Source organism: Curcuma longa, chromosome 13 (genome assembly GCF_044706935.1).
Source record: "Curcuma longa cultivar G26 ecotype Majalengka, Jawa Barat chromosome 13, ITB_CL_G26_1.1, whole genome shotgun sequence".
NCBI classification, from domain to species: domain Eukaryota; kingdom Viridiplantae; phylum Streptophyta; class Magnoliopsida; order Zingiberales; family Zingiberaceae; genus Curcuma; species Curcuma longa.
This window is the reverse complement of record NC_133873.1, coordinates 7,993,357-8,007,849: the sequence shown is the minus strand read 5'-3', so window position 1 is coordinate 8,007,849 and position 14,493 is coordinate 7,993,357. Positions and strand designations below refer to the sequence as shown.

Here is a 14,493-nt window from a genome sequence, read left to right as displayed (position 1 = left end):
GACAAGTAATATACTGTGTGACTCGTGTTGTGCGACTTCGTGAGTGACATAGCTGACCCACCGTTATTGTCGTCACTCCTGTTGCGCTGTCTGACCGTCACCGACTATAGGCTCGGGCGGGATTGACATGTTGTTCATTTGCGCTTCGACATCGTCGGTCAAATTGTGATTGAAATCTGATATAATTTAATCGGAACGCGATCGTAGTGGTGCGTGTCTCAGTAGTGGTGCGTGTCTGATTCTGATTGCGATTTGGCCAAAAACGTGGTCAGCAGTAGCACGCGTCGATTTTTGATCAAATCGCGATTGAATTTCGATCAAATTGCGATCGGAGATTGATTGAGGAAAGATTGGCATCGACATCGATTGACGTGGCGACGCATCAATCGTGCTCGGGTCGATGGTCGATGGTGGCCAGACGGCACAGCGAGAGCGATGGCAGTGGCGAGAGGTCGAGACGGCGAGAGATCGGGACGGAACACGGTGTATTTCTACATTTGGACAATCAAATTTAAAGTACAATTGCGTGATGGATTGTGGATCTCGTGTCACTCACAAGCACGTAAAAAATCATTACGCAGTATATCAAATCTATAACCTAACACATCTAATAATTAATTTATTTTTTAAATTTATTTTTTGTTTATTTTATAATATAATTTTTAAATTTTAAAGTGAAAATTATTTTTTTAATTTTTGAATGAATTATTTTTTAATACAATTTGAATTGTTTGTAAATTATTTAATTTTATTATGAAGTGAAAGTTAAAGTTAGTTGAATTTAGGGTTTATGATTTAGAATCAAAGTTTGAGCTTAGGGAAAAACAATTTAGTTTTGATTACACTCCTATAAATAGATAAATAATAATATAATAAATTTCCACGACAATTTACCTGCCAACATTATTTTGCCAAACTAGAAAGTGGAGCATTTTACTAAAAGAAATTTGGAATATGCGAAATACATTATTATGAAAATGAAATATTTGCACTAAATAATATTTGTTGCAGAGTTGATTTATCATAAACTACTAAAGAGACTGGACAACAAATTTATCTTGAGCACAAACATGAAAAAAGATCGAATCGAAATGTTTCAATGTTCAAACACAATCTTATCACAATTGAAACTACACACAGATTCATTAAAGTTTAGCAATCTAAACAAGCATGTGAACTATGAAGTCATTGACTTTATAGTCGATCTAAAATAAGTGAGAACTAGTATTCATACAATCGACCTTCAGAGTGTTGATATTTATCCAATCTTAACAAGAATGAACACTACCGGAAGCAACATAATAGTGCTTATATCTCCTGCTCCCCAACTTCGAACCAGAAAAAGATGCAAGTTCGCGTGTAAATAGCCCGCACACGCTGTAATGCCAGATTACCGCTGGTGAAAACAGCCTTGGCACCGCCTTCTATTCTTGTCCGAGCAACGGTGATGCTGTCGCGGCCGTGTCCCTTCAGTGATTGTCGAAATCCATTGGGTATGTTGGCTGTGCTAATTATCGGAAAGGAGAGGTAATCTAAAGGATTCTCTTCACACTGAAGGATGCATCCTTCGATTGTTAACCTCCCACTGCGGTGCAGTAGGCAATATCCTAGCTCGGTCCGGATCGTCAAATTCGTTATCTTGCATGTCGAAAGGAACTCCAACGCGCTGCCATGGAAACGGACAGACAGACTCAGTTGATAAAAACAGTGGAATAGAAATAACAAGCATACTACAATGTTAATTTCCGCAAACTGCAAATTTTAGGAATATCGATAAGGAAGAAAATAATCCACATACACATGGAAGCCGAAATGAATCAAGTTTAACTGTTAGGGATCATAACTAGAACATGAATGAATGATCAAACCTTTCTGAGCCCCGAGAACATGTCAGTACAGTATCATCTGGGAGCTCACCTCCACCAATCTGTGTGCAAGTAAAAGGAATGATAAAAACCCATGGAAAGATTATCGAAAACAGACTGTGTGAATGACAGTTTTGTCGACAAAAATGCAAACATATTATCGAAACTGGAACACATACATTCCTTGGAGTTTACTGCCATGGCAATTTGTCAAAACTGTAACAAAACATTTGGCAAACCAATTTGACACAGATACTGTGGAAGCTTGGAGTTTACTCAAAGATCCTCCAATGTATAGATTGTCTTGGAGAAGGGTTGTTACCTAGGGAGCTTGGTGAATTGAGCCTCCGTGTCGCTTCTACTCCGAGATGGAAGAACATCGCTATTGTTACAAGTGGTATAGGGTATTGGTGCTATTATTATTGTTCGTTATCCATGGAGCGAAGTCAGATCATTCAGTCACTTAATGATAGACAACTTATCAAGGTGATTGTGGTCACAATTCGAAAGATCAGATCATCACATATGAAAAAGAATTCTGAAATTGTTATAAAGTGCTTTTCCAGATAATTGATTTCTTATCAGATAAACAAAGTCCATTTGGTTGTAGTGTAAAACATTAGATAGCTAATTGTATATATGGTGTATTACTAGATTTAAACTAAATTTTATGTTGATGAATGATAAACATAGACAGAGGAAACTACCATGCAAATTGAACCCTAACAATTTCCTCTTTATGTTTCTTCTCGTATAGTCCATAAATGATAAATTATTGGAAGATAAACTTGTTTAAGAATGCATCTGAGAGAGCAGAAGAATAATCTACTAGTTATTGGATCAACTTACCAGGCAAAGAGGCTTTTTGATCTGGATATTACACGCAACGTGATCTCCACCAGGCGAAATAAGAATGGTATCACCAGGTCTTCAACAGAGACAGAATTCAATTAATAAATCACACTCTCTGCTTCTCATAGGAAATTAAGTTCACCAACCTTGCAGCAGAAATTGCATCCTGAAGATTTGGGAAAACTCCAGGTTCACTTGTGTTTTTAGTGGACCTTTCCACACGCAACCATAATCGAGGATGGCATGCCAAGTCGCGCCATCTGTGGCAAACAAGGGCAATGCTATAACGATCTGCAAAGAGAGTAGCAGGTTGCTAAAAGCAATTCACAGAAACTCCCGGAAACTAAATGCAAAGTCTGTAAAGATAAAATATAAGTTCAACAAAATTCAGTGAAGTTCTAGCATACCTTAATTATGAATGTAACAACATCCATGAGATATCTATGACAATGTGAATTGGTGTAACACTATCAGCGTAACAATCTACCCAAATGGCACAATTGACCCATTAGCTTGCTGTGCTGCACCATCGGCACCCTCATTAACTCACAACTCTCAGCTTGAAACAAAACTAGGATGCCACAATCTAATGTCCCCATCAACACTTAGAAGTCCAAGTCATAACATATAATCACCCTTAATCGAGAGCACTTGAGGCCTAATAGATGCTCTTCCATTGACAACCATCCATTCTGAACACTTTATCATGCCTAGGATTAGACTGATCCAACAAAGAACTAACTGAATAGATAAATGCCATAGTAAAGACATGTACATACTTATGGAAGATTTTTCTTTCAGGTAAATGAAGCAAACAAAGAGAAAGTAACTGATGTTGGAAATCACTAATTTGTATCAACTACAGCAAATGATCACCTTAAACAGCAGTTTTGAAAGACCTATGATATCACAAAAACAGAATGACAGGAAAAGGCTTTGGAGACTTCTAATAATTCAGAGAAAGCTGATCAAATGACCAATTATGCCAAAATCTTAAGCGATTAGGAAAGGGCGAGCCAATTTACTTTTTACATTCACTACTTTAAGTTATAAATAATCTCCAATGTTCATCCTCTCAAAGTTTGTTAGCTCAGGTTGGATCCTTAGGAAGGTTACTTAGGCATTAGACAAATGTAGCAATTATTCAATTCCATGTGACCTGTCTAGGACCCAAAAACAATGGACAGATTGGTCAAATCACTGTCCCTTTCAAAAGGCATTCCCCTCATGCTAACTTCATCGGCAAATCCACTTGAAGAGCTATGTAGTTTTAACAAACATAATGTGCAAATCACGATTCATGACAAATCATAAGCAAATATTTGCCATGTAAATCAACTATCAAAAGAATGATAGGTGCAACAGGGTTAAGGGAAACAATGAGCGAGAAGTAAATTTCGATATATGTATGATATTTAAGAAAATAATTTCAAAGTGGGCAATAGGCATCTTAATTCACCATCCACAATCTAGGTGGTGTGAAGTTCTAGGCATTCATCACTTGTAGGCAAACATTGCCAATAGGAGCAGTAATTACATCTGCAGAGGGAAAGTATAAAGACTTCTTGGTTGCACTCATGAGTTCATGGCCACCACAAAAACAACCAAAATCCCTATGGAACTCTTCGAAAGTGAAGAGGAAATAGGAAAAACAACAGGTAAAAAAACTCTATTAGTCTTCTCCAACAAGTCAAAATAGTCCCCATCAGTGTCTTCCAATACATCTGCCGAAAATCAGGTTAGCAAAATGGAGCCGGGCTAAAACATGAAGACAAGCCTGATTGAAGACCAAATGAATGACACAACAATAGAAATAAAAAACCATTAGAGGTAGTCATTGTCTCTCCAACCATAAATATACCTGCCAAGTGGAATACTGGCTAAACAGGAGCTGAGGTGCCCAGTCAAACCAAGACTATCAATCATATTAGAATCTAGAATGTAAGTAGGCAGCTCCCTTGACAACTAAGTGCCTGCACAAATACAAGTTTTCTAGGCCTACCAGCTACAAAGTAATTAAATGCCTTTTCCTGCTTAGTCACACAAGCAAACAGGACTTCACTGAACAAGATTATCACAAAACTGTAATTCAAGGAACAAAAGCTAAAGAATTGTTTGTTCATCAAAACACTTTTCATCTGCATAAGCGTCAATATCATTAAGAACAAATTTAGAATTCTAGATATGAAACTATTACTTCTGAGAACCTTTCAGAGTTCTAGATATAAAATCTTTTACTTCTGTGAACCCAGCAGAGAGATTCTTGCATTTCAATCCTCCATTAGATTACAAGTAACATGGAGTTGGCAACAAAGATGACAGAGATCCACTAGAATGTGAAGTATTTATTTAATTCTTCTCTTATTGTATCGCATTCATTGACTGAATATTGATTATACTAGTAAACATCCTATAGGAAGATGATAACTGCAGTTAAGATAACATACAGCCTTTTTTTCTACAAAAAATGCGAACTTTGGGAAGAGATCCCCCATGGATTGCAGTTTTTGACTGAAATCAACTGCTTTCCCTATTATAGCTTCCACCAACGGGACAAGAAGATAAAAGAACAATTTTTTCAACGACACTCAACAAGAAGATCAACGGGAACAGGCAAAAGCAGGAACGGTGGTTGGTGTAGAATAAAAAGAGTTGCTCCGCAGCCGCATACCATAATCAGACATGAAAACCCTAAAATTTAGTAACGAGGGTAGCAACCATAGGGCCTGGCCAGATACCTGGGATAGGCGTGAGGAAGCTGAAAACGTGCATGAGGCAGCCATCGTCGAGGCTATGAATCTTCGAAGAGGATGCGGATGAAGAATACGACGCCGGCGCCAGCGTTGCGGCGGCGAGCTCCATCCGCCTCCTCTTCGCCATCGTGAGCTCCCTGGGCAAGCGGCTTCCTCCGCCTTTTCTCCGGTTCAGAGATCGCCCTTTCCCGATGGATCGAAAGAGCAACGGGCGGGGAGCGCGGGCATGGGCGGCGGTCGGCGGAGAACGCTCGGCCGAGACGAGGCGGAGCGGATTGGGGCAAAAACTATGACGGCGGCCTTCCACGTGTTGAGATTGAATAGTCGCAAAATTATAAAAACACTCCTAAATTTGTGTGGATTTTATGAAACACCCTGGGCTTCTGCAATTATCAAAATGCTCTCTCAAATTACAAAGGCTTCTTCTCAAAGATAACTTCTCCCTTAACTAACTAACTAACAGAGCACAAGTATACTAACTATCGCTCCATCAAATATCACAAGAGCAAGCAATGAATAATAATGATCGAAAAATAGTCTCCGGAGCTATGGTGTCATGATAAGAGGTCAGACTCCTTAAACAACGAATATTCAAATTTCATCGGAACATATTATACTTGAGAAGTTTAAAAATTTTATGACAATAAATCGTCCATTAAGATTCATCTGTTCTTTTCAATTTATCTTAGTAGTTGGTGAAAGACTTCCATGAAATTGACATAGTCATTTTTAGAATTAATCAATTTGTAAAAATTAAATATATACTTGAATTATTAAAAAAATAATTACTGAAAATAATTCAATTTTAATATAGTTATGTGAATTAAAAGTAGAAGGAAGGAAAGAAAGAAAAGTAAATCACGGATAATTTCAAAAATTCACATGTAAATTTTTTTATATTTTTTTCATCGAAATCGAATAAAATGAACTTTCCTTCCTCCCAGTAAAATTTCTTCCGATGGTGTAGACCTCAAAGTGGATCTAAGATAAGGCTATCTAACTCTACTAGTACAAAAAAAATTTATATAGATATTTTATAATTTATAATTTGGCATCAAGGAGAATTGATGAATTCTTTCTTTTTCTTTTTTTTTCATTTTATTTTAATGTTTAGTCTATCCCTTCCACACCCAAAGTTCAACCTACTTCTAATTTCTAAATCCATCTCGTGCAAACCTTGTGATCTCACTCGTAACTAGATTCAAGAATCCATCGTTATGTAAATATTTTTTTATCTATTCAATCAAGAAAAACGAACTTTCATTCCGCCCTCATAAAAAATCTAACCTTGTGGGCTCTCACAAGTGCATGCAAGCCCACCCACAACCACAAAGACCTTTCTCGCACTTGCAAATAGCCTTGCTCACGGTTAAAGATGTCAAAAATGAATCCGACCCATCAACCAAATCTGAGTTAACTTGAAACTTATCGAATTCGAGTTAAAGGTTTTCGAGTACGGTTCATTTCATTTTGGATTCAAATCGAGTAGGTTGATCAAAATTTAAGTTTTAGGAGTTTTATTTAAAGTTAAATCAAATTTTATTTTAAAAATTAAGATGTTCAACATAATATTAATATAATAATGATAAAGTATTAAAATAAAGTAAAAAAATCTAGTTATTCAAGTTAAGTTTAAAATTTTTAAATTGAGTTCGAATTCAAATCGAGCTTGAATTGAAATTTTTTAAATAATTTTTTAATTTTGATCCAATCTAACTCGATTTGATCTGACTCAATCCATACGAATTGACACACCCTACTCACGAACATGAGCAAGATCATGAGTTCACTTGTTCTTTTCTTTCTTCTCCTTTCCTTTTCCCCACCATGGAGTCTACCCAACAAAAATGATACAATTTTAATATTACATTATATGGCCATATAAAATTACAATTCTAACATAAAATAACATATTTATTAATGTCGAATAACATTAAATTTTTGACAATTTAGATACCATACTAAAACGGTAAGATATGATATTTTTTTATATTAAATATTCAATAATTTCATATTTCATCCATCAAATAAATCTAAAAAATAAAATAACTCCGCACATAACATCTCATCGTTAATTGTTCAAACATCGTATCAATTTTAAATTATGATTGTTTTAGAAACACCCTACCTCTTATCACCAGAACATATCACAAGGGCTATTTAAGGTAAGATTTAAACAAGCAACATGTGAAGGATTAGACTGAACTTATTAAATCATCACATCAAAATTAGCATTTTTTTAATTAACAAAACAAGATCATTAGAAGTAAAACCATTTCCACAGTCATAGCTGTTATATACAAACTATTTATCTTAATCTTAATCAAATCTAGATCAATATCATAGATGTTGTTAACTAGACATTAACATCGCATTTAAATTTCAAAGTGAGGCATTGCGTCAAATTTGTTGTTGAACATGATCGGTGAGGGAAACAGCAGGTGCCTGTAGAACACTGGAGATATACTTGAGTTAGACTGCTAGAGATTGAATTTGAATGTAAAAAAGTTAGAACATTTTGCACAAAATATTTTTCTTCGCAAAACTTAAAAGGGCATATTTTTTTATTAGAATCATCATAAGGATGTCTCATCCCGCCTCTATCCATTTCACTTTTTAAAACTATCCTTATTTTTTACCATTATTATAATAGCTACAAGATCATTGCTGCTATAAAATTATAGCAGCTATAATCTCATAATTATTTCAGAAATAAATTATCTATATTGTAACAATTATGATTCGTAATTATTATAATATGATATTGATCAATATTAATCAATGTTGACTAGAGATAAAAATTTTATATTACGAGCTATGAATTGCAATTGCTACAACATACATAATGTTGATTAGTAATGAAATACTTATATTATGACAGCTATGAATTATAATTATTATAATACGGTTTATTAGCGTTGATTAGACTTTAAGCGTCTATGTTATATCCAGTTATGAACCCACAACTGCTACAATAACGCCAAAAATAAAAGTGATTTCGGAAATAAAAATATGTAGAATGGGACGTTGTTTTGATAAGAAATAAAAAAACTTGAGACACCCCTTTGGTGATTTTTTTGCATTCCTATACTTGCTAAAGAATGGAAAACATCTAGTTAACGTTAAGGCAACTCATTTCGTAATAAAGAAAAGATGAATTCTAAGAAAATTGAGACAGCAGTAAAAACTAAGAACAACAACAACTAAGACAGCAGTAAAGATGAATTCTAACCTTTTACGTGGACGAACTCGTAGAACAACTAAGAAAGTTCTTTGATGCGAGAGCAAGAAGAAAACTTGGAAGGCGGGTGAAAGAGCAACTGAGCCACAGTCCTGTCTACAGGATTCGTATCAGTTTCTGATACCCAACTTCTAGCTCTGCAAAAAAGGAAAAATCAAACATAAGATTTAATTTTTTTGCCCTCATGCTACATTATTTACAACAAAACAAATTGTCTCATCTTGAATCATTCTGAATTATGGACCAGCAACGAGCCAACTTATGAATTCTTTTGTAAAAGAATTGAAGGTGTCAGTAGACAAAAATATTATTCCCAACATGAAGTTTAGGTGACATATTTTCTTTCACTTCTAATTTGATCCAACCATCACCAATAGCATGGTTTGTTTCTCGGATGTCAAGGGTTTGATCTAATCGTGCAAAAGTTAATTTCAAATGTTGAACTTTAAATATTGAACAATTTCAAATGTCATAGACAAAACTACTAATAATGATTATATTTGTGACAATGCCATAAAATAATTTATCAATCAATAATAAAATAAAGTTATCTAAGTTTAACCATTAAATTTAGGCAGACACCAAATAGTACCAAAATAGTCGTCGCTAAAATGTTTTGCAACAAATCATTAAAACACACTTTTTTTAGTGAATCCTTGAAACAAGTAAAGTGAATTTGCAGTAAGGGAAAAGCATACCTGTGTTTATATTCTGATTGTTCATCTACTGTAGCTTTGATTTCAGCTTTAGTGCTATGTCTTTCCGTTGCACTTTTAGCTAAACGGAACATGCTATCTCTTATAGCTAACTTCAAGTTATGATCCAGCTACAAAATGGAAAAACGAATTTTACAGGAAAAGAATAAATAGTTGAAGATGCATCACAACTCGACTAAATTTTCTGACCTTTGATATTGTAGCCTGAAACTGAGAGATTGTATCTGCCATGAAATTGTCATCAATAGTATTGAAGGTCCTTGGCGAATCCGGGAGCATGTTCTTCTCCAAGACTGTAAGGTCACTAAATGTTTGTTTAGATCCAAGAAGGCATTCAGTTGTCTGACTCCTGGAGTTACTCAGGCATGATTGAGAGGTTAAGCTATTAGAATCAGATTTCAGATTGCGGTGTTGCATAAACTTCTGCTGAGCTTCTAACTTGGACTCTATTTGTTGTCCCAGTCTCTGTTTCACATTTCTCTCTTCAGGTTTGACAGTTACTGCAGCGCGTGTACATCTTTGACGACCAGGAAAGGATATATTTTGGTTCCCTCCATCAAGACAACAATGACTATATGAAAATTGTCCTTTTTGACTATTATCAGCACCACAATCAAATCCATCTTCAATGGCAGGTATGAGATATGATGGGTTTCCAGAGTCATTGGATCCAACATCTATGCAGGAACCAACACAAACAACAGACTCCTCATCACTAGCTTTCCTTTGCATATTGCTATCTGGAGACTGACATGGTAATTGTGTGTCATAAACAAAACTCTGGAATAGATTGCTTGGACTTTTTTGATTATCAATGCCACAAACAACTGACTTCTTATCGTTTTCTTCTTCACTTTCCCATGGTTTCAAAAAATATTCATACACATCCACCTGCAAAAATAATAGAATGGTAGCATATATAATTCGTTTGAAATTGCTGTGAACAAGTAGCATGATCATTTAAAGTCATCCCTAATGTAGCAGCGTGTGTAATAGGTACAACCAAACTCAGTGCCAACCAACTACTTTAGCTAGTGAAAAGAAAATATTGCTAGTTATAGAAAGAAAAAGACATCAGCCTAATGCTATCTGAACATGTAAGAATTTTCTTTTGATTACTAGCATCACTTTCTTTGGAGGTGGATAACATTAATGGGTAAGATCCTAATTCAAGCGAGCAAAATGCCAAGGTTTCACAGGTGATAGTGCAAAACATGTCGATTTCACAATTGGCATATGGTAGTTTACCCTATATCATCTTCCACGAAGTTGATGGTGCATGACATACAGACCATAACTTTCATATGCTACTTTTCCTATTGGTATGCTGCAACAGAATTGGGTGCGTGAACTTATCTGACTATTGAAATTGGATGCATCCGTTAAACAAAGTTGACTGTGCACCAAAGTGGCTATCACAAACTGTTTCGTATCTCCTCTTCACCCCTCTCTTCTCTCTCTCTTCTTCCTCCTCCCTCTGCTTCTATTTCCATTGGGTTGTCCCCTCACCCTCACCCTTCTTCACCCCTCTCCTATTCTCAATCTCTTCTCTCTCCCTTCTTCCCCCTTCCTCTACCTCTTTGGTTGTCACATTGGGAATCTACGATGGGCACTTCCCCCAGTGCAGAGTAGGTTGAAGGAGCTCTTTATGACATTTCCGCGAGACGATCAAATAAAGAGTTAGGAAGGAAGAGAGAAGAGAGTAGGTGGAAACCAGATGTGGCAGTGAGGAAGATAAGTTGGGAACAGTGAAGAGGCACAGCTCACCTGGGAACAGGGGGAGGATGATGAAGTGGGATGAAAAATTGCAGGAGGAAAGAAGAGGGAGAAGATGGGAGGGAAACAAGAGAGATAACATAATAAAAAAGTCCATGTAGGCAGCCGTCAAAATTGTTCAATGGTCATTTACCTAATTGCAACACTTCTATGAATTCATGTAACCAATTTCAAAAGAATAAGCCTATGAACTCGATTGAGGAATATACTATAGTTAATACCCTATAGTCTATGTATTGAATTGGCAATTGACCTTTGCCTCAGAGCTGTCAGATACATCTAATTCAGATTCTCTCCTAAAATCCCATACCGTCTTCCTCTGCAATGCATTTCCTTTAGCATCACACAGTTCACCTAATATGAGGGAGGTAAGATCTTCAACTGAAAGTAATTCCTCGGATCGCGTTGCATGTTGCATACATTAAAAATAAATAAATAATAATGACATTTTACCTTCTATTTGCTTGAGAATTAAGATCGTAGAGGAATGAAATCTCAAGGACGTCTGATACGAGCAAAACATCTCGTTTAGCAAACCGAAACCAACACAGTCATGTCTCCTGTGCCGACATGCCGAGGCCCCGTGGAGGCATTGTCGAGCCCTCACGACTCATTTGGAGGGGTTCCCATCGGTGTGCGACGAGCCCGAGGCATCGTTGGACTCGAGCAATGCCTCCAGAGGCATCGTTGGGCTCATGGGACACCTTCGGAGGCGTCGCCGAGCTCGCGTGACACTTCCGGAGGCATCACCGAGCTCGTGCGGTGGTGCCGAGGTGTTGCACGGTGTCGCACAACGGCACAAGTGTGGAACATAGCACTGGTTGTGAACTTTGGTTTAATTAAATTAAAAATTTTAATAACTCTCAACTATAACTGAGGTAATTTAAATAGACTTTATTAAAGTCTAATAAAATTATACTATTAATTAATATAATGCTTTTAATTAAAATCATTATGTTAAAATAAAATAAAATTTTATAAATATATAATTATTTTTATAAAACATATTATTTAAATTATATATATAATTTCTAATTAATAATTAATTACTATATAAATTATAACTATATATTATATAAATTAATAATTAATTAAATAAACTATGAATCAATTAATATAATTATAATATAAAATATAAAAATATTCTAATTAAAAATTTTAATTTGTATTAATAATTTATTCAAAATCAAACCTTAGATTATTTTTGTAAATAAAAAAAATAAAATTTCTAAAAAATATTTAAAATATTTGAAATAATTTTAAAATTTTATAAATAATTTTAAAATTTTGTAAATAATTCTAAAATTTTAATTATTTAAAAATTAAAATATATATCATAAGTCAAGTAAAAAACTAACGATCCTTTAACCAATCAACTACCGAGTCAACTACACCAATCAACTTCACTTGGAATCAAAACATTTTGTTCACTCAAAATCTACATGCAAGTCAATTATCATGACTATCATGCTTCGGTTGAAAAATCGACTATTGCATATGCAATCCCATTTCATTTGGCTTAATAACTATCATTCCAATAAGTGGGGTCAATTATATGCGTCCTCTTACGTTATTGGATTAGATCTCCTACTTATTTTTAAATTATACACAATAAACATATTTATCTAATAATTACTATATATATATATAAATAAATAAATATCGAAACTATATCGGCACGGCACAATAGGGTACCGAAACCGTATCATTCCGATCTACGATCGAAACCTTGACACAGGTTGAGATTTTAAACCTTCTGTAGAACTCTAGAAGGAACAATTATTTAATATCTCAAGTTTAATTCCCAAATACTTACAGGCAATGGAACAAAATCAGTCAAGCTACCAACTAGACCCTCCGATGGTGAGAGAAATCCATCACTGGTTTCAACCGTATCATTTCCAAAAATGTCATTGATAGTGTCATTTGATCTGCAGAATCATGTTAAAATCATAAATGCTGGTATAGCCACTCATTCATTTTGTATCAGGAACTAGTAAACATCCCCTACAACTAAGTTCAAGAATAAAAGTGATTTGACTTACCTGAAAATTCCATCTAGATCAAAATGTTCAAAACTGTCCCAATCACAGTCCAAAAAGCTATCACTCCCCGCATCATCATGCTTATCAGCACAAATCTTGGGTTTATTGTCTAGCTGCACTGAGTTTGTGGTTGAGTAACTATGTGATCCATTCGCCATAAATGAATCTTCATCATGAGGCATAGCAGCAGTGTTTCGAAATTCTATTGTAGAATCTCTCACTTTATTCAAATTTGTTGAATCAACAAGATCATTAATCCACTCAGTCTGCTCGAAATCCATGTCACTTGCATCAGCCTGCCCTTTGCCACATTCAGTATGGTCAATTTCAAGACTTGAAGTGGAAACATCTGTCGATCCATTAGATACAGACTTATTCTCCACAAAGTGACAATTATCACTCCCAGAAATTGTCCTGGCGCTCACACCAGCACAAAAGGGCTTACTCTTGTCTTTCATTCTGTCGTCTTAAAAGACATCCAAAGTGCTTTCTATTGCATCAGCGTCTGTACGACTAACCATATGATCTAGACTTTTGCCATATTCACAAGAAAATTCATCTTCTACCTGAAAAAAAAAATCAAAGTAGACGTTCGTCAATACACCTAAACCTAATTTCCAGAAGCATAACAAACGAATGCCTCGCTAAATATTTCACATAACAGATCAGCGTCACACTGCGGTACGCTGCAAAGACAGTGATTATAGTCATATAGTTAAAATAACAAATAGTTCGAAGTTCAGATGCCTCGCGATGGTACCCGAAGAGGAACAAAGTAAGAAAGAACAGTTGCAAAATTCAGAAACTAAGGCTTCTTTCGTACTCTTTTTCCCCTTTTGAAAAATGGTATGGGTGAATAAAGATGACCATGCAATTTTCTGTAGCGGAAGATCTGGACTACAATGCAGTCTACAGCTACTCAGCTTACAAATAAACACATGATACCGAAATGATTCAAGCAGCAGAATCAATTCCCCCAACAAATGCACGCTCCAAATACGAGGCATCGGAAGATCAATCAATACTAGAAATCGCTTTGAAATTGTTCCATTTGAACACGAATTCCACCAACAAGTGCAAATCTCAAGCCGCCAAGGAGGAAATAGGTCAAACCTGGTGCTGTTCTTCGCCGATACCGGAGGAAGAAGAAGGGGATGGGGAAGCAGCTCGGATCGAACCCGGGCGGCGCTGGCGCCGGCGGAGAAGAGCTAATCGAGGGAAGGAAAGGCCTGGAAGAGAGGAACA

General features: G+C 35.8%; 2 protein-coding genes across 2 annotated transcripts; both read right to left on the bottom strand.

The window, feature by feature from the left end:
- Positions 1-1,115: 1,115 nt before the first annotated feature.
- Positions 1,116-5,752, bottom strand: LOC141844309 (F-box protein SKIP5). Its single transcript, XM_074732347.1, has 5 exons — positions 5,456-5,752; positions 2,864-3,008; positions 2,715-2,793; positions 1,869-1,927; positions 1,116-1,666 (listed from the first exon to the last, which is right to left on the bottom strand). The coding sequence occupies exons 1-5, from the start codon at positions 5,595-5,597 to the stop codon at positions 1,309-1,311; spliced, it is 783 nt and encodes a 260-aa protein (XP_074588448.1). The 5' UTR covers positions 5,598-5,752; the 3' UTR covers positions 1,116-1,308.
- A 1,979-nt stretch (positions 5,753-7,731) lies between these two features.
- Positions 7,732-14,493, bottom strand: LOC141844253 (uncharacterized). The gene is made up of 7 exons (XM_074732288.1): positions 14,362-14,493; positions 13,249-13,814; positions 13,020-13,134; positions 9,617-10,318; positions 9,410-9,537; positions 8,703-8,848; positions 7,732-7,925 (listed from the first exon to the last, which is right to left on the bottom strand). The coding sequence occupies exons 2-6, from the start codon at positions 13,704-13,706 to the stop codon at positions 8,731-8,733; spliced, it is 1,521 nt and encodes a 506-aa protein (XP_074588389.1). The 5' UTR covers positions 13,707-13,814; positions 14,362-14,493; the 3' UTR covers positions 7,732-7,925; positions 8,703-8,730.

Coding starts and splice junctions, on each gene's coding strand:
- LOC141844309 (XM_074732347.1), bottom strand. CDS start 5,597: ATGGCGAAGAGGAGGCGGATGGAGCTCGCCGCCGCAACGCTGGCGCCG. Junction 3,009..5,455: donor CTTCCTCACGCCTATCCCAG/GTATCTGGCCAG, acceptor CTCTCTTTGCAG/ATCGTTATAGCATTGCCCTT. Junction 1,667..1,868: donor TGTTCTCGGGGCTCAGAAAG/GTTTGATCATTC, acceptor TTTCCATGGCAG/CGCGTTGGAGTTCCTTTCGA.
- LOC141844253 (XM_074732288.1), bottom strand. CDS start 13,706: ATGAAAGACAAGAGTAAGCCCTTTTGTGCTGGTGTGAGCGCCAGGACA. Junction 10,319..13,019: donor CTGATTTTGTTCCATTGCCT/GTAAGTATTTGG, acceptor TTATTTTTGCAG/GTGGATGTGTATGAATATTT. Junction 9,538..9,616: donor TTCAGGCTACAATATCAAAG/GTCAGAAAATTT, acceptor TCCATTTTGTAG/CTGGATCATAACTTGAAGTT.